Source organism: Xyrauchen texanus, chromosome 33, assembly GCF_025860055.1.
Source record: "Xyrauchen texanus isolate HMW12.3.18 chromosome 33, RBS_HiC_50CHRs, whole genome shotgun sequence".
NCBI classification, from domain to species: Eukaryota; Metazoa; Chordata; class Actinopteri; order Cypriniformes; family Catostomidae; genus Xyrauchen; species Xyrauchen texanus.
In genome coordinates this window covers 39037378-39061030 of record NC_068308.1, presented here as the reverse complement: position 1 = coordinate 39061030, position 23653 = coordinate 39037378, and the positions used below count along the sequence as shown (strand labels likewise).

Here is a 23653-nt window from a genome sequence, read left to right as displayed (position 1 = left end):
GCATGCGAGACGCTAAAGCTTTTCACCACTCTCACATTTTCACACAGTGTTTCCATAGACCTGACCTCTATAAGGTCACAGTTGTTTTTAAGATTCAGTCTGGTATTCTGGTATTATCAGTTAAATAATGCAAATGTTGACAGTGTTGATTAAACATTATAGAGTCATTCTTTCTCAACTCAATATCTTGGATCAATATTTACTGAGTTATCCATTATTCTGTAGAGGAGGGACAAAATTTAAATTTTTGCCTGTTTTGATTTTTAGCTAAACTACAGCTCAAAAGAATAACCTTAGAAAGGTGTCAGAGATATAATTGTATTTTTACACAGAGATAGATAGGTCCATTACTAAAATCAGTTGACTTCAGCACCTTTTGTTGCATTATATGCCAATGGTGCGAGTCCAAACATGTCCAAATTTGGTGTGCCTATAACTCCAGAAGTATTAAAGATATCTTGATGTCTTTGTAGATTCTGGTTCAGATCAAACTTTCCTTTTTGTATCTTAAAGATACACATTTTGAAGAAAGATACACATAAATGATGACGAAAGCCATTATTTTCATCATTTATTCCTCCTTTTGTAGAAGGGATGTCAAAATGGCAATTTTCACCAATGATTTTGGAGCTAAATAACAAGTCAAATAAATAACCTTAGAAAGGTGTCAGTGTCATGATTTTATTTTTACACAGAGATCTGTATATCTATTACTAAAATCAGTCAACTTCAGCACTTCTGTTTGCATTATATGCCAATGGCGTTAGTCCAAATATGAGAAAAAACACTTTTTTGTGCCATTTTTCCAAAGTTTGAGTGCCAATAGCTCAAGAAGTATTAAAGATATCTTAATATCCTTTTAGATAATGGTTTAGAACAAACTTTCCTTTTTGTATCCTAATATTTAAGACCCTATATGGTTAAATCCCAGAGATATGGGGCTCCCAATGGGGCTCCATGTGTAAATTGGTCACATGGTATGAAACTAGTTTACAGATAGAGCTATATTGAGAGCCCCCGTATCTTTGGGATTTAACTATATTAGGCCTTAAAAATAAATATTAAAAAGCTTAAGTTTGTAAAAAACCTAAATCTAAAAGGATATTAAGATATCTTTAATACTTCTGGAGTTATAGGCACACCAAATTTGGAAAAATGGCACAAAAAAAAGTGTTTTTTTCTCATATTTGGACTAACGCCATTGGCATATAATGCAAACAGAAGTGCTGAAGTTGACTGATTTTAGTAATAGATCTACAGATCTCTGTGTAAAAATAAAATCATGACACTGACACCTTTCTAAGGTTTTTTTTTTACTTGTTATTTTGCTCCAAAATGGTGAAAATTGCCATTTTGACATCCCTTCTACAAAAGAAGGAATAAATGATGAACATAATGGCTTTCGTCATCATTTATGTGTATCTTTCTTCAGAAAAGGCTATGAAAGTTTCCTAAATTTGGTAGGTTTGACATGGAATTGCCCTATTTACATTATATTACACACCTCCAGGTGCTTTTATGAAATGGTTTGAAGCCCAAATTTAAAAAAATCAATGGGGGCGGACTGTTATTCTATTAACATGTGCTACACAAATGAATTTTGCTGTTGCACGCCGTCTCCGTGTTTACATCACGCTGAATGCGTTTAGATGCGGTCCTCCTGCGAATGTGGCCGGGGGTGAAAAGGGTGGTGGTTGACGTGAATGGGGCCCCCTTGGGATTTGGGGGCCCCTGGGCTTGTGCCCATGCATTTATTGCACCCCTGAGTGGAATCATGAAACTGACATCAAATAATACGAAGGTGTTGTGAAAGATATTCGATCACTTGTGTGTTTGGGGAAATGGAGCCCTGCGCACACACACACACACGCACGCACACACACACACACACACACACACCTCGTGTCCTTGTTTCCTCTCTGAAGGGCAGACACACACAGCGAAACAGTCAGTAAAGCATGAATCTTATTTCTGCATGTGGTGTGTTTGTTCTTGAGTGCGCTCTTGTGTTTTATATCTCAGGTGCATTCTCAAATGATGATATGGGTCATTGCTGTTCAGTAGTACCTTTTCAACTCTTTAACTTTTTAAAAATGAACATGCTTGTGGTGTCATTTAGAGAAGTATTTCTAAAAACGTATAGCACACATTCAGATATATGCTCTGGTCAAGCTCATGCACTTCAACGTGATAATTACAACTTGATTATTTACTCAACGGCAAGACAATAAACAGGATGGAAATAAAGAGGTAAAGTTAGTCATTGCTCAGTCGGGGTCGACTTTAACCGTCTTTAAAACTTTACATTCTGTTTGATAAAATTACAGAAATCAGAATGATAATATAAGCATTTTTAAAGTCAGACAAACCAACTAAAACAACAAAACATAGCAAAATTAAGCACATTAAGGACCAATAGATGGTTGTGCTGATGGTTGTGCTGTTGTTTTCCCACCATAGTGATGTCACTTCCTGGGGAATGATGTCATTAAGATAGCCAAGACTCTGGACTGTTATTTAAGGGTTAAGGTGCGTACACACTGCCAGCGACATCGCGCGTGACATCGCCTCCATCCCATTCATTTTCAATGCAAGCACAGCGACTTCCGGCGACACGAGCTGTCGCGACCGTTGTTTTGGTCTCATATTTCATCTCAAGCATTGACACTTTTGTCCACTTGGATAATAGGTACACCAATAAAAAAACAAAAAAACTGTTTATTTCACTTTTTGTTTAGATTATCATATTTTTAAAGTGTAATCATTAGTATTTTTATGATATTGAAAGTCTTAGAAAAGACTAAAAACAGTCAAATCTATACATAAAACGTGTTTGAAAGTGCCAAAAAAATAAATGAAGGCCTGATGAAAAGTGTCCAACGTTTGGGACATGAAATTGCCTGAAGTTGAGGAAACAGAATACGGATAGTTCCGGCTCTATCTGATTGGTTGAGCCTCATTTGAAGCTGTTTTATATATATATAGAAAAATCAATAATCTGCAATCGCAATTTAATTAAATATTAATGCTTGAAATTGCTAGAAGCCATTGACCTGTTGATACACGCCCCCTTTTAGAGCACAAACCATGAAAATGACACACCTGAGCTTAAGCGGTTGTATTTACGGGACCCTTTGGAGTTTGGACACAGTTGTAGTCTCTTTTGAAAGAAGACACTTTGTGCTTTATTTCCCAAGTTTCAGAATTAATATCTGTTGTTATTTATTAAAGTTAGAGAAGCTGAAGTTTATAGTAATGGAGAAAGCTTTTTTTCTCTGTAAAATCTCTGGAAGCGTTCCGAGTAAAATTAAGCTCCGCCTCTCAAGACGACACTAAATCTGACGGCACTGCTCGACTATTATGAATAAAACTACGCCGCATTTTTACAAATAGACTTTGGAGATGGGCTGGTTTTGTTTATGAGACTCTAATATATCAGATCATATACAGTTTTACAACATGAATGCTGCTCAGATTGCTGTTGAATGAGTTGATGATGAAGGCGAGATCTCATGTAAACAATGGAGAATATATCAATATATTACCAGAACTAACTGTTCTAACGGCCATTTCTAAAGTGTGTCTGTGTGTGTGTGTGTTCTAGAGAAACAGAGAGATAATCAGATGTGGACCAGACTTCATGCTGCCAGTCATAAGTCTTGCTATGTGAGATTAGGTTTCACCAGACCCCACTGAATTGTGTTTTTTCTTCGTGTGTGTTTGCAGATAAGCTGAACGTGCCAGATATGTTTTCGGCAGGTTGGTTTTGAGTGAACTCGTGTTGAACCTGTTGGTTTATTGTGTTTGTGGCGCTCCCATCAGCTGCTCCCTCTGCTGGTCACATGAGGCCAAAGTGCCAACATTACCATGGAAACAGATATGTCAAAGCATGACCACGCATGAATCAGACAACACGACCTGCTAAGAGAAAGGAAGACGTCTTCGGGCCGCCAGCTCTCTCTTTTTTGTGTGCTAAAATCAATAATTTTGAAGGAATGTTAGACCTGGTCTCAGAACCCAGACGTGTGTGTGTGTGTGTGTGTGTGTGTGTTTGTGTGTGTGTATGTGTGGCTATTAAAAATACGTGTGTGTGTGTGTGTGTGTGTGTGTGTGTGTGTGTGTGTGTGTGTGTGTGAGTGATTCAGTGGTATAGAGACAATAGCATTTCCCCTCATGGAAAATAATCTACCTGCTCATTCAAAATGCATAAGAGACACACGGTGAGAGGAAGAGTAGGTCAGTGGCATTTCCTTCAGCTGGAATGCACCTGTTTGCTCACGGACACTTTAGTGTGACCCTCATGTTGTTTCAAACCTTACGTGTGGCCTTCCGTTCACTTTCATCTTAGAAAGTCTTATGGGTGTGGAACGACATGAGGGTCCATTTTCATTTCGGGGTGAAGTATTTCGCAGGGAAAGATCCGTTCTGACAGTTGCTAAGTGGGTTCCTCTGGTACTTGTTTACGTAGCATCCAGTTCCTGCTTAAATCTCAGCAGGAGCTTTAGGTTAATATAGGTGTCTGCTAACAGGACAGATTTACTAATGAGAATCAGGACTCCGTTCAAGTGCGCACACACACACACACACACACACACACACACACACACACACTAAAGAGTTGTGACATTGTTACTACGGTTTTAAGACAAATACTACTGTTAATCTTTGTTTACTGTAGTAAAGTCATGGTCAATTCTGTGGTTACTATGGTTACACAACAAATACCAGTTAGTCTATGATGTGTGACCCACAGTTAGTTCCGGTCCTCGAATCTGATTGGACGAGAGATGTTCCATGAGCACTGATGGTGTGTGTGTGTGTCACTCCGCTTGTGTTCGTGCTGTTCTAAACTAAAGTGTATCTGTTAGGAGTTACTGTCTTTATTTTTGACATTACATATGTTAGCCAGCAGGTGGTGGCAAAAGATCATCTTTGTGTGTAATATGAGCCAGTTTGGTGACGTGAATCCATCAGTCATTGTTTACATACAACAGCGCTCCGTGATCGCTTGTATTACTAATGCATTACCAATGGGAGTGGTGGTGGCGTAGTGGGCTAAAGCACATTACTGGTAATCAGAAGGTTGCTGGTTCGATCCCCACAGCCACCACCATTGTGTCCTTGAGTAAGACACTTAACTCCAGGTTGCTCTGGGGGTATTGTCCCTGTAATAAGTGCTCTGAAAGTCGCTGTGGATAAAATTGTCTGCCAAATGCATAAATGTAAATGTAAATTACCAAAACTAGGAAATAACGTTTAAACGGCTTTAAACGGACAACTTCAGGATTAAGGCTCATCACAGCTGAGAGACACAACTGACTGATTAATTACAGAACTCAAGTGCTTACCTCTTACCGGAGTTTCCACATTGGATAAATACTGTTTACAATGGTGGAGGACATCGCTGTTTCTATAGTGCCGGCTACCGCAAAATAGAGAGGAATACCCCTCTCTTGGACGTCTATTTTCCATTGAAAAAAGCTGATCTTCAGAAAGCTGACAGCATCGCTGATTGGGTGTGGCAACAGCTCTCTCTCTCTCTCACACACATCCATCCGTTTATCCTTGTTTATCCTATTACTTGTTTGAAACAGCAGGAGTCATGATACTATTTCTGAAGTGACGTTTTTGTATTACTAACGGAGGTTTGGACGCATCATTTGTTTTGAACAGCAACAGCTGATTCTGATCGGTCTCGTAATAATGTAGTTTCATGCACAAATGTGTTTTTATGACCGTACACGGATTTTCCTTATTTTTAAAAATGTACCTGTTCATTGAACTGTTGTATATAAGAAATATCACACTCGCAATCATGGTGTATGACCATATATCAGCACTGTGTTTACTATAGTATAATGATTGCTTCTTTAAATATGAGTCATTCGAGCTCACAGCTGATTGGTCTATGCGTCATATATAACATGCACTTCCAAGCATTCAATGTAGACGGATGCATCCGGTATAGACAGTGTAGGTGTCTGCTTGCTTGGTATGTCACAAGGCCTGGCCATATTTATACTTATTTCTTTACCAAAGCAGGTCAAAAGTGTCCCGAAGGAAATAGAAGTGTTAAATGAATATTCTTGTTCTCTGTTGTATTTCTCAGGTGGTGCTGGTGTTTGCTCTGAGCATCGGCGCGCTCGTCATTTACTTCATCGACTCCTCTGAGTGAGTACACGTCTCATTTTATTTCTATATGTGTTTTAAGATACATCAATGGTTGTAATCGTGGAGACTGGGGCGGGAGGAATCACCGCTAGGGCTGTGACACACAGAACGTCCACACTGAACACACTTAGTTTAAGGGGGTCACACAGATGCTTAATCTGATGTCATAGAAACATCACACATCAGTGAGCCCATAAAGGTGAAAAGCATTAAGACACAACCTGTTTATGCCACAAGCACAATGTCAGGACAGACAGAGAGAGAGAGAGAGAGAGAGAGAGAGAGAGAGGATCAGCACATGTTTAAAGCAGAACTGAACATTAAATAAATATATTTGCTTGAACTATCCCCTTTAATATCTCATGTTAATGTTCTTCCAAAACCATGTGACTTTCTGTCATGGAGCACAAAAGGAGATATTTAGCAGAATGTTCACGCTGCTTTTTCCATGCACTGGAAGTGAATGGGGACGGATGTTGTCAAACTCCGAAAAATTACAAGAAAATATCATAAAAGTTGTCCATATGAATTGTGCATTCCTCACAAATGGCCCACAATTTTGATATATTTTACTGGTGAAAGAAATGCAGAAATGATGATGAAAGGCTAAATATTAAATGTAATCCATTATATTGTAAAGCTTTGTCAAAATGACTATTTTCACCTTTGGTTTTAATTTCTAATTTCAACATTATTTTTTACTTCAGATATTTGTTTTGTTGATCAAGACAAACTATCTTCGTACCATGTGACCCACATTTAGTTTTCGATCATTAAGTGGTTAACATTTTTAAAATGACTCATGGAGCCACATTGGGGTTCCCGTATCTCTGGGATTTAAGCATATGGGGCCTTAAAAATGAATATACAGACAGGAAAGTTTGTTCAGAACCAGAATCCAAAAGGATATTAAGATATCTTTAATACTTCTTGAGTTATAGGCACTCCAACTTTGGAAAAACAGCATAAAAAAAGTGCTTTTGGCCATATTTGGACTCTCACCATTGGCGTATAATGCAACAAGAGGTGATGAAGTCAACTGATATTTGAAATAGATCTACATATCTCTGTGTAAAAATAAAATCATGACACTGACACCTTTCTAAGGTTATTTTTTAGACCTGTAGTTTTGCTCCAAAATCATAGGCGGAAATTGTGATTTTGACCCTTTTCTACAAAATAATGGATTACTCCGTAAATATTGATCCATGGCATTTAATATTTTGGCTTTCATCGTAATTTATGTTTATCTTTCTTCAGATAAATTATTAACAAATAAACAGGAGAGTATTAAAAAGAGGGTTCTGGGTATCTGAGCGAGTATCGAAGCTGAATGTCACCTCTGGAGTCGCGAGTTTGAATCCAGGTCGTGCTGAGTGACTCCAGGCAGGTCTCCTGACCTAAGCAACCAAATTGGCCCGGTTGCTAGGGAGGGTGGAGTCACATGGGGTAACCTCCTCGTGGTGGTGATTAGTGGTTCTCTCAATGGGGCGTGTGGTGAGTTGTGTGTGGATCGTGGAGAGTAGCATGAGCCTCCACATGCTGTGAGTCTCCGCGGATGCACAACGAGTCACGTGATCAGATGCGCGGATTGACGGTCTCAGAAGCGGAGGCAACTGAGATTCGTCCTCCGCCACCCGGATTGAGGCGAGTAACCGCGCCACCGCGAGGACCTACTAAGTAGTGGGAATTGGGCTTTCCAAATTGATAAAAAAAAAAAGATCTTTTATATGGGTTTGGAACCACATGAGGGTGAGCAAATGATGACCGAATGTTTTTTTTTCGTGTCACAGATATCAAGAGATGCAGAAATACTCTCGCCCATGTCTGTACCTGCTGTTTTTCGGACATATAAAATCCCTTGTATTGTACTGCCGTTGTCATGACTGTCAGCACGTGCTCTGATGCTGTTATTTGGCCGACAGCACAAGCAACTGAAGCGCTCAGGACAATTAAACTGCACTGGCCAGAACGCCCGAGTCTCAAATTAAAGCGCTAAATCCCCCATGATGCACTAATGAGGAAGAGGATAATGCACATTTCCTGTGCCAACAGGTCTGTTTAGAGCAGCACTGTGTGTGTGTGTGTGTGTGTGTGTGTGTGTGTGTGTGTGTGTGTGTGTGTGTGTGTGTGTGTGTGTGTGTAGAGAGAGATACTGAACAGGAAGTTCTGTTCTGTAGATATGGAATAAAAAGATTATTTCAGACTGGGTCATGCCATAATTTACTGAAACACTGAGTCATTCTGTGGAACACAAAAGCAGATGTTTAGCAGAATGTTCACGCTGCTCTTTTCCATCCAATGAAAGCGAATAACAGGTCATAAAAGTCAGACTCGTGCACGGTTTCTGAAGGGTTTTGAAGCCCACGTTTAGGACATTTTTTGCATTGTGGCATTATTTTCAGGACACGTGAGCACATTTTACCTAACAATTTCCATTTAACCAACAATAATTTGTTTACTTAAAAAATTATTGAACGATGATATTTCAAAATAAATGTTAGAATCTGATATTTTTTAAATCTGTTAAAATGAAAGGCAGTACCAAGGGAGGACTGATACGATGTATAAAGACTTTGCAATTAAATATGTTTTATTATTTTTCACATTGCAGTAATGAGAATTGGGGTAAAATGTCTTGAAATGTCTTGAATATATCACATACATATAAAACGTCTTAATGGTCCTTAAATAGATATGTTATAAAATAAATATGTATAAATTTATACAACTATATATTTATTTATTTGAATTTAATTATTTTAATTTTATTTGTATTATTTAAAATTTGTATTATTTTATATTTTAAGTTATTTTGTATTATTTAAAATATATGTATATATATTATTATGTATATTTAAGTATATATTTATATGTTTATGATTTTATATATATATATATATAATTTAGACTTTTTAATATTTATATATTTAGATTTTATATTTTTGTTATTTTTGTATTTTATTATATATATATATATATATATATATATATATATATATATATATATTTGTTTTTTATAAAAAAATATATATATTTATATATTTTTATTTAATATTTTGTACATTTGATTTTTTTTATTTTGTAAATTTGCACCAGGATATTTTCTTGACAGGTTTCGTGAGAATCTTCCTTTTAAATCACTTGTGTGAATGCTCAAAGATGTTATTGCTGTTTTAGCATATAAATGCAGTTTTCTTATTGCTGTTGGTTTGTTAGTATCAGTTGCACACAGCACATGCTCTATGTAAAGCCCCGTATGGCCTGTGACCCGAGACTCCTGTGAAGTATTAATTACATTAAACATCTCTTAATTACAGTAGGGGTTCAGTTTCCATTCACTCGCAGTCCGATTCCCTGACCCGCTAGAATACAACCACACAAACAGGATGGGACAGAGTTGCGGTGTCAGTTCAGCAGCTTAAACTCCTTTTAGGTTATGAGTTTCACAGCTCATGAGATGAACATACTGTTCCCTCGCAGGTTCCCAAATGAATGACTCTTTTGAATCTTGAATCTTTTGAATCTATAGCACAAAACACAGTGTGAGTAGTGTAGTCCAATTCCAAATGTATGACTCTTTTGAATCTTGAATCTTTTGAATCATCTTAAAACATACAGTTCAACCAATGTAGTCTGATTCTTGAACGAATGACTCTTTCGTGCCGGTTCTTTTGAATCTAAAGCACAAAATATACAGTTCGACCAGTGCAGTCTGATTTCCGAACGAATGACTCTTTTGAATCTTGAATCTTTTGAATCAACAGCGCAAAACATAGTGTGAACAGTGTAGTCCGAGTCCCTAACAAATGACTGTTTTGAATCTTGAATTTTTGCCGAATCTTTTGAATCTACAGCGCAAAACACACACTATGCAGTCTGATTCCAACGAATGACTCTTGAGGTCTTGAATTCCTCAAACACGACCAGTGTACTGACTCTTTTGAATCCTCTTAAAACATACACTTCAAACAGTGTAGTCTGATTCCCGAACGAATGACTCTTTTGAATCTTGAATCTTTTGCCGGTTCTTTTGAATCTACAGCTCAAAATGCACAGCACGACCAGTGTAAGCCAGTTCCCAAACAAATGACTTTTTGTTGTCAAGACTTTAAAGTTTGTGTCTAGACTGAAATTGACTTTTAAATAAAACTCCACCTTGTTAAATATAAAGTGTGACAGCTCGCCCCGGATTTCATTCAACATTAACTGAGGTCTGTTTTCTTCTGTTGTTCAAACAGCCCGATCGAATCCTGTCAACATTTCGACAAGGACTTCACGTTACAGATCGATATGGCCTTCAACGTGTTTTTCCTGCTGTACTTTGGACTGCGTGTAAGACTCATGCACACACACGCGTGATGCTTCCAGTGGTTTATATGCATGCATGTGTTGACTAACATGCGTTTATGTCTGTGCAGTTCATCGCAGCCAATGATAAGTTGTGGTTCTGGTTGGAGGTGAATTCGGTGGTGGATTTCTTCACCGTTCCGCCCGTGTTCGTGTCCGTGTATCTGAACAGGAGTTGGCTGGGTAAAACGCTTCACACATACTTTACGTTTAAAACCTGATTATTTATTAATCATCAGATTATGAGGAGAGGATGTGAGCAGATAAAGGTCTCTATCGGCACCTGCTGGACATTATACATATGACACTTTTCTATCTGTCTGGATAGCTCACACAGACAATCTGGTAACAACACAAATGATTTAAAAGCCAGTTAATTAACATCGACAGCAGCAAAAATAATAAAAAAAATAATCTTCTTAATGCATGATATAACATCTTAATTATTTCCTTTTGATTTTGTAGTCAAATATGACCTTGATATAGACATACAAGTGCTGCCCTCTGCTGGAAATACATGCACAGAGCAGAAACTCTTTACAGCTGCAGAAATTCTGTAGTATGCATCTACATGTCATATATAACATATATCTGCCTGCATTATACTTTGAGTTGCGGAGATGCCTCTATGTGACCCGTATGTGAACAGAACGGTGTTAATGCGTCCTGTCCCTCTGGAAGGGAGTCACGATCAAATCACAAGTTCTGTTCTTCATCTCAGTGGATGTTTAATCCTCTGACAGAGTACATGATGCCATGAGGTCGCTTAATCCAGCGTTGAAATTATTATTCAGCTTTCATTGAATAAACGGCCTATTTGTGCGGCAAATGTGTCCAGTCCAATTGACATTAACTTGCGTGTTATTAAATGAGAGTCAATGGGAAAATGTGCCTATACAGAATGAAATTAGATGTTTGAAGAGGTGGTTCTTCCTGGTTTAGTGCTGCTCCATTTTGGTGGATTGCACATTTCCTTTAGGGCTAGTTTAGGATAGGTTAGAGAAGAGACTGTTTTGCAGAGATGGGCCTCTTCTATTTAAATGAATGGGAGAAACTGGAACGCTCAACCAAGAAGCTCCAAGTGTCCAACAGTCAACAGATGTAGAGAGGAAGTCCCGCCTTACAGTTAAAAGAGCCAATCACCTTTTAGATAGAGACATCACCTGTCAATCAGCTCACTAACAGGCATGCACATTAGCTATACAAGCCGAGAAAATTGCGCGTTTTAGTGTTTATATGAGGTGAAGAAGCAGAATTTATAATTCCAATATTATCAGATTTTATTGCTGATTTGAAATATGTTCTTTAATCGTAATCTTGACCGACCGTTTTTGAGATTTCATTATTTTTCCATTCAAGTAGATAGGAGCTGCACTGGTATGACTGGAAATATCCTCCCTAGAGCATACCATCCCCAATAAGATTAGGTGTTTAGTCAGGTGTTTAAGGCTCAGGTGTTTAGGGCTAGGCGTTTAAGATTATGTGTTTAGCATCAGGTGTTTAAGGTCAGGTGTTTAGGGTCAGGCATTTGGGGTCAGGTGTTTAAGGCTAGGCCTTTAAGGTCAGGTGGTTAGGGTCAGGTGGTTATGGTCAGGTGTTTAAGGTTAGGTGTTCAGGGGTATGTGTTTAGTGTTAGGTGTTTAGTGTCAGGTGTTTAGGGCCAGGCATTTGGGGTCAGGTGTTTAAGGTTAGGTGTCTAGGGTTAGGTGTTTATGGCTAGGTGTTTAAGATTAGGTGTTTAGCATCAGGTGTTTAGGGCTAGGCATTTAAGATTATGTGTTTAGCATCAGGTGTTTAAGGTCAGGTGTTTAGGGTCAGGCATTTGGGGTCAGGTGTTTACGGTTAGGTGTTTATGGATAGGTGTTTAAGGTTGGGCGTTTAGGGTCAGTTTTTTAAGATTAAGTGTTTAGGGTCAGACGTTTGGGGTCAGGTGTTTAAGGTTAGGTGTTTACGATTAGGTGTTTAAGGCTAGGTGTTTACGGTTAGGTGTTTAGGGTTAGGTGTTTAAGGCTAGGTGTTTAAGGTTAGGTGTTTACGGTTAGGTGTTTATGGTCAGGTGTTTAAGGCTAGGCGTTTAAGATTAGGTGTTTAGGTAGGTGTTTAAGGCTCAGGTGTTTAAGGCTCAGGTGTTTAGGGCTAGGCATTTAAGATTATGTGTTTAGCATCAGGTGTTTAAGGTCAGGTGTTTAGGGTCAGGCATTTGGGGTCAGGTGTTTAAGGCTAGGCTTTTAAGGTCAGGTGGTTAGGGTCAGGTGGTTATGGTCAGGTGTTTAAGGTTAGGTGTCTAGGGTTAGGTGTTTAGGGCTAGGCATTTAAGATTATGTGTTTAGCATCAGGTGTTTAAGGTCAGGTGTTTAGGGTCAGGCATTTGGGGTCAGGTGTTTACGGTTAGGTGTTTATGGATAGGTGTTTAAGGTTGGGCGTTTAGGGTCAGTTTTTTAAGATTAAGTGTTTAGGGTCAGACGTTTGGGGTCAGGTGTTTAAGGTTAGGTGTTTACGATTAGGTGTTTAAGGCTAGGTGTTTACGGTTAGGTGTTTAGGGTTAGGTGTTTATGGTCAGGTGTTTAAGGCTAGGCGTTTAAGATTAGGTGTTTAGTCAGGTGTTTAAGGCTCAGGTGTTTAGGGCTAGGCATTTAAGATTATGTGTTTAGCATCAGGTGTTTAAGGTCAGGTGTTTAGGGTCAGGCATTTGGGGTCAGGTGTTTAAGGCTAGGCTTTTAAGGTCAGGTGGTTATGGTCAGGTGTTTAAGGTTAGGTGTTCAGGGGTATGTGTTTAGTGTCAGGTGTTTAGGGTCAGGCATTTGGGGTCAGGTGTTTAAGGTTAGGTGTCTAGGGTTAGGTGTTTATGGCTAGGTGTTTAAGATTAGGTGTTTAGCATCAGGTGTTTAGGGCTAGGCATTTAAGATTATGTGTTTAGCATCAGGTGTTTAAGGTCAGGTGTTTAGGGTCAGGCATTTGGGGTCAGGTGTTTACGGTTAGGTGTTTATGGATAGGTGTTTAAGGTTGGCCGTTTAGGGTCAGTTTTTGAAGGTTAAGTGTTTAGGGTCAGACGTTTGGGTCAGGTGTTTATGGTCAGGTGTTTACGGTTAGGTGTTCAGGGGTATGTGTTTAGTGTTAGGTGTTTAGCATCAGGTGTTTAGGGCCAGGTGTTTAGGGCTAGGCGTTTAAGATTATGTGTTTAGCATCAGGTGTTTAAGGTCAGGCGTGTAGGGTCAGGCGTTTAGGGTCAGGCGTTTAGGGTCAGGCATTTGGGGTCAGGTGTTTAAGGTTAGGTGTTTATGGATAGGTGTTTAAGGTTGGGCGTTTAGGGTCAGTTTTTTAAGGTTAAGTGTTTAGGGTCAGACGTTTGGGGTCAGGTGTTTAAGGTTAGGTGTTTACGATTAGGTGTTTAAGGCTAGGTGTTTTTACGGTTAGGTGTTTAGGGTTAGGTGTTTATGGTCAGGTGTTTAAGGCTAGGCGTTTAAGATTAGGTGTTTAGTCAGGTGTTTAAGGCTGGGTGTTTAAGATTAGGTGTTTAAGGCTAGGCTTTTAAGGTCAGGTGGTTATGGTCAGGTGTTTACGGTTAGGTGTTCAGGGGTATGTGTTTAGTGTTAGGTGTTTAGCATCAGGTGTTTAGGGCCAGGTGTTTAGGGCTAGGCGTTTAAGATTATGTGTTTAGCATCAGGTGTTTAAGGTCAGGCGTGTAGGATCAGGCGTTTAGGGTCAGGCGTTTAGGGTCAGGCATTTGGGGTCAGGTGTTTAAGGTTAGGTGTTTATGGATAGGTGTTTAAGGTTGGGCGTTTAGGGTCAGTTTTTTAAGGTTAAGTGTTTAGGGTCAGACGTTTGGGGTCAGGTGTTTAAGGCTGGGTGTTTAAGATTAGGTGTTTAAGGCTTTTAAGGTCAGGTGGTTAGGGTCAGGTGGTTATGGTCAGGTGTTTAGGGTTAGGTGTTCAGGGGTATGTGTTTAGTGTCAGGTGATTTAGGTTCAGGTGTTTAAGTTTAGGTGTTTAGTTTTGTTGTTCAGTGATATTTGTTTAAGGTTAGGTCTTCAGGGTTAGGTGTTGTTGTTTACTTGCAGTTTCAAAAGTGCTTTTTATGACCATTTGTATGCATTATCATTGCATGTATTTTGGTGCCCACAGCTTTGAAATTCCCTGATGAGTTCATGAGACTTTATGGAAAACTATTTTCAGTGTGTTTCATTTAAGAATCATCTTTGTGTCATGTGTTTCCCCTAACATTATGAGAAGGGTTAGGGTTGGGTTAAATGTGTAGAGCTCCACAATACATGTGGATAACCTGGTTCAGGTAATTTGGTTTTTGAAAAATTTCATGTTTAATCTCTGACTTCTGATTGCAGACATTAGTATATTATATGGCAAATCTGAGCACAGTTTGAGACCTCTCTTCTGAAAGTCTCTAAAGGAGAGACAGCAGATGATGTGATGATGTCCGTTCCCAGGCTTTCTGTCTGGTCCCTGAGTCCCATGGCAATTCCTAAAGGAGCTTACACTGTAATATCCTGATGAAAAGGGCTTGTTCTAAGCTTTCACTACATGCTTTTCTAGACCATCCCGACTGTCTATGCTGGTGGGCTCCTGTTGTACTTAGACCACCTGCCGCTTGTTTTCAAGAGTATCTCGCCTGACTTTCTCAGTGGAGATAATACAAAACAGGCAGCGACCCTGCCCTGTTACTGCTCCTGCTTTAACAAATAGTAGATTCGTCTCATAGATTTGCAATTTGGGACGCTTTGGAGATTTTTATCAGGTACCAGGACAGAGTTATCATTATGATACCGACTAAGCTGTTGGTGTACCACAGCCCTGATGGCGGCATTCAGACAGAGACGCTCCAGAACACCCGAAGACGCAAGAAATCCTGCAGCGAGCTCTTTCATAACGGCTACCGCGTGAAGATGCTTCACGGCCCGGCCTGTGAGAAAGAGGAACATGTCGGTTTTCACCGTACGGTCTCATCGTGCTTTCGTGGCATCTCGTACTGGGGTAAGAAGGGAGGCTGGGGACTGAAGGATTTGTGGATTATTCCCATTCAATTTGCAATGCAAGGACAAGGAAGATGCTATAATGAGCTTTACAAATGTGTTACTCGTGGAATTTGGAGACTGTTGTTTTTTTTTTTATTCTTTAGACATGGGACGAAACATATACTTTAATAACTTTAAATGCCATTATATTTAAAAATAGAAACATTTATCACTAGTTTATCACGATTGAACACAAATTACTCTTTATTTTATACATTTATGGCATGATATTATCACTCACTAGCTAAACATATTATTTTAATATATTTATATATATATATATATATTAAATGTAATAAAAATAAATATCCATTATGTATCTTTAATAGAAACATTATTATAACTATATTCTGAGAACTTTTAGAAATCATTTGAAAATCATTTCTTAATCAGTATTTTGTCTAATTTCCAAAGAACAAATACAAAAATAAATGAAAAGTTAATTTAAATAAGATTGCATTATTTCACGATCCTTGAGAGATGAAATTAAATAGATATTAAGACTTGTGTTCACTCAATATATCTTGAAATATTTTGATTTTTCATATTTAAGCAAAAGTAATGATTAGCGTAGTAGCATTTAAGTGAATGCTAGATTTTATCATTTTTATATTAAATATTTTAAACATTCCTGTAAACATATTTAATCTGAATGATGATGATTATTATTATTATTTTCAGTTCTGCGGTCTGTTTTGTTGCAGTAAACGGGTCATGTGTGCTTAACTGTAGCTAAAGAGCTTATCTTTGGACATGGAAACCGATTTGAACCTTTTAAGCCTTTGCTAAGCTCAGTCATAATCAGTATTTCATTAGAAATACTTTCAGAAATGAACCATTAGCACTACTAAGGGATCAAGGGAGGCCTCTTCTTGGTTTCTAACAAATATGAATGTGTCTGAACACGTTATGGTATGAGTAGCATACAACTTCGCACTACGTTGCACACTGCCTCACATACTATTTTAAAAAGTGTACACTGTGTGCATTATTCCATGTGACTCTGTCATGTGTGTTTGTGTTCATAATAAACAAGCTCATCTGTACTGTAGTCACATACTTCTCTCCCTCAGAACCAAAAAAGCCTTTTTCAATGTAATGCGTTTGAAACCAGGACTCAAATTTAGGCTTTTACGTCATAAATGTTGACCGCAGATGTTGAGCTTACTGTCCATCACTCTGTCAGGAGATAAAACACTCTCCAGATGCGCTCGGCGACGTGGCTCTGAAGTCCGATACAGAGAGATTACTTTTGATATTTTGAGGGATATTTGGTTAACCGCTGTCGTTAAACATGAACGATCACCTCAAAGGTACGAACTGAACTTGCAATTGCATTTGTGTTTGAATGTGTGCTCTGATGTTTTTCATGTCAATGCTGTTCTGTGAAACAACTATGTGTTTTATTGTGCTTTTTCATGCAGGATTGAGGTTCTTAAGAGCCCTGAGGCTGATCCAGTTCTCAGAAATATTACAGTTTTTAAATATCTTAAAAACAAGGTAAGCATCGCTCGCAACCTGCATCATGAGACTTTTGAATTGATTTTTCCCCCTGCTTAGTATTGCAAAGAATTATCGTTGATCAAAAATGCAATATTTATTTAAAAATCTTATTATTATTCTTTTTTTTTTATTTGATCGCATTTTCCCTCCAATTTGGACTGCACAATTCCCACTACTTAGCAGGTCCTCGTGGTGGCGCGGTTACTTGCCTCAATCCGGGTGGCGGAGGACAAGTCTCGGTCGCCTCCGCGTCTGAGACCTTCAATCCGCGCATCTGATCACGTGACTCGTTGTGCATCCGCGGAGACTCACAGCATGTGGAGGCTCATGCTACTCTCCACGATCCACACACAACTCACCACACGCCCCATTGAGAGAACCACTAATCACCACCACGAGGAGGTTACCCCATGTGACTCTACCCTCCCTAGCAACCGGGACAATTTGGTTGCTTAGGAGACCTAGATGCTTAAGTTTATATCACCTAGAGAAGTTTGCTTACTAGTTTCATTGCACATGCACAGAAAGGCCAATCAAAATGACCTAGTATTATAACTTCCTGTTTGGCATTTAAAGCAGTAACTGTAACAGAGAGTGGTCCATATTTGTCAACAAGGTGCAATTGATTTGTCATCTTCTCTAGGAATATGTTTGCGTATCTGAAAATATGATATTTTGGCATGAAAAGTGCGTTAATTGTCATATTCACACTCGCGACCCATTATCGTATAAAATAAAATATTATATAAAATACAATCTAAAATAATATAATACAATATAATGTAATATTTTAAAAAACTTTAATATAATATGTGTGTGTACAGTGTGTGTGTGTATGTGTATATAGTCATTAAAACTAATTTTGTTTTACCACTGTACAGATTTAATATTAGCAAACTATAGTTTTGGCGAGTCGTTTAGGACGGCTACTTTGTGCATGATACGAGTAATTAATCCAATAACTGCTTACAGACCGATTGTGTCACTTTTAATTGACTATATAATAATTCCAGTGGGTCAGAAGTTTACATACACTAAGTTAACTGTGCCTTTAAGCAGCTTGGAAAATTCCAGAAAATTATGTCAAACCTTTAGACAATTAGCTTCTGATAGGAGGTGTACTGAATTGGAGGTGTACCTGTGGATGTATTTTAAGGCCTACCTTCAAACTCAGTGCATCTTTGCTTGGCGTCATGGGAAAATAAAAATTGTGGACCTCCACAAGTCTGGTTCATCCCTGGGAGCAATTTCCAAACGCTTGAAGGTGCCACGTTCATCTGTACAAACAATAGTACACAAGTATAAACACCATGTGACCACACAGTCATCACACCGCTCAGGAAGGGGACTCATTCTGTCTCCTAGTGATGAACGTAGTTTGTGTGAAAAGAGCAAATCAATCTCAGAACAACAGCAAAGGACCTTGTGAAGATGCTGGAGGAAACAGGTGGACGAGTATCTAGATCCACAGCAAAACCAGTCCTATATGGACATCACCTGAAAGGCTCAGCAAGGAAGAAGCCACTGCTCCAAAACCACCATAAACAAGCCAAACTACAGATTGCAAGTGCACATGGGGACAAAGATCTGACTTTTGGGGAAATGTCCTCTGGTCTGATGAAACAAACATTGAACTGTTTGGCCATAATGACCATCGGTATGTTTGGAGGGAAAAGGATGAGGCTTGTAAGCCGAAGAACACCATCCCAACCGTGAAGCATGGGGGTGCAGCATCATGTTGTGGGGGTGGCGGCATCATGTTGTGGGGGTGGCGGCATCATGTTGTGGGGGTGCTTTGCTGCAGGAGGGACGGGTGCACTTCACAAAATAGATGACATCATGAGGAAGGAACATTAATGTCGATATATTGAAGCAACATCTCAAGACATCAGGACATTGAAGCTCGGTCGCAAATGGGTCTTCCAGATGGACAATGACCCCCAAGAATACCTCCAAAGTTGTGGCAAAATGGCTTAAGGAGAACAAAGTCAAGGTATTCACAATCACAAAGCCCTGACCTCAATCCCATTGAACATTTGTGGGCAGTTCTGAAAAAGCGTGTGCGAGCAAGGAGGCCAAAACCTGACTCGGTTACACCAGTTCTGTCAACTTATGGTGCTGAGTGACTCCAGTCAGGTCTCCTAAGCAACCAAATTGACCCAGTTGCTAGGGAAGGTAGAGTCACATGGGGTAACCTCCTCGTGGTCACTGTAATGTGGTTCTCTCTCTCGGTGGGGCGTGTGGTGAGTGACTCCAGCCTGGTCTCCTTAGCAACCAAATTGTCCCGGTTGCTAGGGAGGGTAGAGTCACATGGGGTAACCTCCTCGTGATCACTATAATGTGGTTCTCTCTCGGTGGGGCGTGTGGTGAGTGACTCTAGCCAGGTCTCCTTAGCAACCAAATTGTCCCGGTTGCTAGGGAGGGTAGAGTCACATGGGGTAACCTCCTCGTGATCACTATAATGTGGTTCTCTCTCGGTGGGGCGTGTGGTGAGTGACTCTAGCCAGGTCTCCTTAGCAACCAAATTGTCCCGGTTGCTAGGGAGGGTAGAGTCACATGGGGTAACCTCCTCGTGATCACTATAATGTGGTTCTCTCTCTCGGTGGGGCGTGTGGTGAGTGACTCTAGCCAGGTCTCCTTAGCAACCAAATTGGCCCGGTTGCTAGGGAGAGTAGAGTCACATGGGGTAACCTCCTCATGGTCACTATAATGTGGTTCTCTCTCTCGGTGGGGCGTGTGGTGAGTGACTCTAGCCAGGTCTCCTTAGCAACCAAATTGGCCCGGTTGCTAGGGAGGGTAGAGTCACATGGGGTAACCTCCTCGTGGTCACTATAATGTGGTTCTCTCTCTCGGTGGGGCGTGTGGTGAGTGACTCTAGCCAGGTCTCCTTAGCAACCAAATTGGCCCGGTTGCTAGGGAGGGTAGAGTCACATGGGGTAACCTCCTCGTGGTCACTATAATGTGGTTCTCTCTCTCGGTGGGGCGTGTGGTGAGTGACTCTAGCCAGGTCTCCTTAGCAACCAAATTGGCCCGGTTGCTAGGGAGGGTAGAGTCACATGGGGTAACCTCCTCGTGATCACAATAATGTGGTTCTCTCTCTCGGTGGGGCGTGTGGTAAGTGACTCCAGCCAGGTCTCCTTAGCAACCAAATTGTCCCGGTTGCTAGGTAGGGTAGAGTCACATGGGGTAACCTCCTCGTGGTCGCTATTATGTGGTTCTCGCTTCCAAAATTTCCAAAATTCCCAACCACTTTCCACCACGAGGACTCGGAGCGCATTGAGAATTGGGTGTTACAGATTGGGGAGAAAATAAAAATCATGATATTATAAAATGACAATTTTAAATGTATTAAATCAGGCATAAAAATCACAAAAACAATCTTTCACTAAAATGCAACTTTTATTGATTTGTTTTAGTGATGCAATCTTTAATGGCATGAATTTCTATTTTTATTTACATTATTATTATTATTATTATTATGTATTTAAATGTGTATTTTATTATTTAATTTTGAGTTATATTTGATTGCGTATGGCCTATATATATATATATATATATATGGTATTTTTTCTGTCGGCCTGTTTTGTTATATAGTTCTATATTTCTATATATATTTGACATTGTGGTTAATAATCTCTCGGTTCTCCTGTAGCTTATGTCTAAAGCTCGAGCACAGATGTGCAGAAGAGCTTATTGTGGCACAGGATGATTTTAATAATCTCCCGGAAATTCACTGAAATGTTGATGATGAGAGGTGAAACGTTCCGCATAGTGAAAACCGCATTCAGAGAAGCGAATGTATATTAGCATTAATATTACGATGGGCCGCATAAGCCCAAAAACATGCTAAAATCACATGCATTTATGTGTTTTGGCCAGTTGGACCGCCCCCCCCTGTAGAGCCCTGTCCATTCTGGGGATGCATTAATGATATTGATTCACACAAGTGTTTCTGAAATGTGTTTTCACAGCAACTCTATAAAGTTGGTGAACTTGTGCTCCATCTTTATAAGCACATGGCTGACCGCAGCGGGCTTCATTCATCTGGTAAGTGTGCACCTGAACGATTTGGGTAAAACTGCAACTCACGTGCTAATGCAATGAAAGAAATGCTGAGACTGCGGATGTGTTTTCAGGTGGAAAACTCGGGAGATCCTTGGGAAAATTTCCAAAATTCCCAACCACTTTCCTACTGGGAGTGTGTGTACTTACTGATGGTAACGATGTCCACGGTGGGTTACGGAGACGTCTGCGCTAAAACGACCCTCGGACGTCTCTTCATGGTCTTCTTCATTCTCGGAGGATTGGTAAAACACGACTACACTGATGAAGTCTTAATTAATTGAAACCAGAGCTGGAATTCAAACCCTTCATGTTGCTTCAGTCCCGATCCAAATGTTCCCAGCTTCTGTTTGCCGTGATGGGAAATCTGTGTTATTGTTTATATTGTTTTGTTGTGATTACAAGCTATCTAGAACATATTTCAAATGCTATAAGTGGAAAAATCATCAGGGATAACAACGTAATTCTTGTGATTTCAAATGCGGTTTTAGAAAACCCGACCCAATTTCCCCCTCACCCAAAACACCAACAAACTTCCTGAAGGGTCGAGATATGACACACTGATATGATGTCATCATGCATCATATTAATCCTTTATTAAACCTTTATATGAGCATTCAAGAGTAAGAAAATAAGATGAAAAGTGCGACACATTATATCGGCTTGTCATCGTGTTCTTATATTGCAAAGATTGATTTAATTATAAATAATAATACATTTAAATAATAATGCTACTTGAGTTTACTGCTTATTTAATATGAAATAATTCAAAACATATTTAAATAATTCATCAAATACAGAATCGTGACTTTAAATAAAACTATAAAATCATTAAATCACTAAATAAATGTCCACAAATCAATAAATGTGGAATACTGATTTAATTGTTAATTAAATGTTTTTAAATAGTTTTTAATCGGTTTAATTATGTATTTAATAATTTATTTAATAAATAATCAAATACTAAATTCAATAATTTTACAAAACCATAAAATCACTAAATTAATCATTAAATCAATAAATGTCCCCAAATCTATAAAATGTGAAATAGTGATTTTATTTATCGATTTAATTATTAATTAAATGATTTTAAATAGTTTTAAACAATTTAATGATGTATTTAATTTTTTATTAAAACAAAGAATCAAATAATAAATTAAATCATTTTAGAAAAATCAATAAAATATTTATTAAATCTCTAAATAAATTATTAAATGTCCCCAAATCAATAAATATGAAATAGTGATTTTATTTAGTGATTTAAATATAAATGTTATGATTTTACATAGTTTTTAAACAATTTAATTATTATTTATTTAAATAAATCAAATACAAAATGAAATAATTTGAGAAAACTGTAAAATAATTAAATTAATCATTAATCACTAAATAAATCAATAAATGTGGAATACTGATTTTATTTAGTGATTTTATTATTAATTGAATGATTTTATAGTTTTCTAAAATTATTTCATTTTGTATTTGTATTTCAATTTAATTATGTGTTTAATTATTATTTATTTCAATAAATCATCAAATACAAAATGAAATTATTTCAGAAAACTATAAAATCATTAAAATAATAATTAAATCACTAAATAAATCAATATTGTACCCAAATCAATAAATGTGAACATGATTTAATTATTAATTAAATTATTTTAAATACTTTTTAAACTATTTATTTATGTATTTAATTATTATTTATTTCAATAAATCATCAAATAAAAAATGAAATCATTTTAGAAAACTATAAAATCATTAAATGAATTATTAAATCACAAAATAAATCAATAAATTTAGAATACTGATTTTTATTTAGTGATTTAATGATTAATTTAATTATTTTAGATAGTTGTTTAAACTATTAAATTATGTATTCAATTATTTATTTATTTATTATGTAATTTTGTCTAAGTTTGCCCTCTAAAATCAGAGCAACTTTTTGGGTAACGCTTTACAATAATTCCTTAAAATGAGTTCATGCTTTAATATTAAATAAAATGTTTTTGGAAGATTGTGTCAGTTGTGTCCATATGAACCCATCATAAGAGTTTGTTTGGTCTAAACATGGCTGTTTCCTCCTGTGCATCACTCTTTTCCTCTTAAAATGCAGAACGATCCTCATCTGTTGCTTTCTTTTTAACATTGATATCCTTAAAACAGTGTCAAACAGAATGCTTTAAGTTTTAATTTAAACCCTCCAGCCTCTGAAGTATTGGTAATGCATGAACACCAGCATTCTGACCTTGTTAGTCCAATCTTTAACGCACCCAAAAATGAAAATTCTGTCATCATTTACTCACCCTCATGTACCAAACTGGTATGGTTTTCCTTCTTCTGTGGAACATAAAAGGAGAATAAAAAAAAAAAATCCCAGTGGCTCTTTTCCATGTTATGAAAGTGAATGGGGACTCGGGATGTCAAGCTCCAAATGGACAAAACAGCCCCATAAAATCACCGTAAAAGTCCAAGTGACCTTCCTTCACATCTTCTGAAGCCACATGTGAGGAACAGGCCAAAATGCAACATTTTTGTAGT

The 23653-nt window shown here is 38.2% G+C and overlaps 1 protein-coding gene across 8 annotated transcripts in view; it reads left to right on the top strand.

The window, feature by feature from the left end:
* LOC127626511 (calcium-activated potassium channel subunit alpha-1-like) overlaps positions 1-23653 on the top strand; it is a 114510-nt gene that overhangs the window by 46328 nt on the left and 44529 nt on the right. For all 8 annotated transcript variants that reach the window (XM_052102336.1, XM_052102343.1, XM_052102342.1 and 5 more), the window contains exons 3-8: positions 6110-6171; positions 10413-10506; positions 10593-10704; positions 16972-17047; positions 21022-21097; positions 21187-21357. In XM_052102336.1, coding sequence (XP_051958296.1) covers positions 6110-6171; positions 10413-10506; positions 10593-10704; positions 16972-17047; positions 21022-21097; positions 21187-21357 — 591 coding nt within the window. The remainder of the gene's footprint in view (positions 1-6109; positions 6172-10412; positions 10507-10592; positions 10705-16971; positions 17048-21021; positions 21098-21186; positions 21358-23653) is intronic.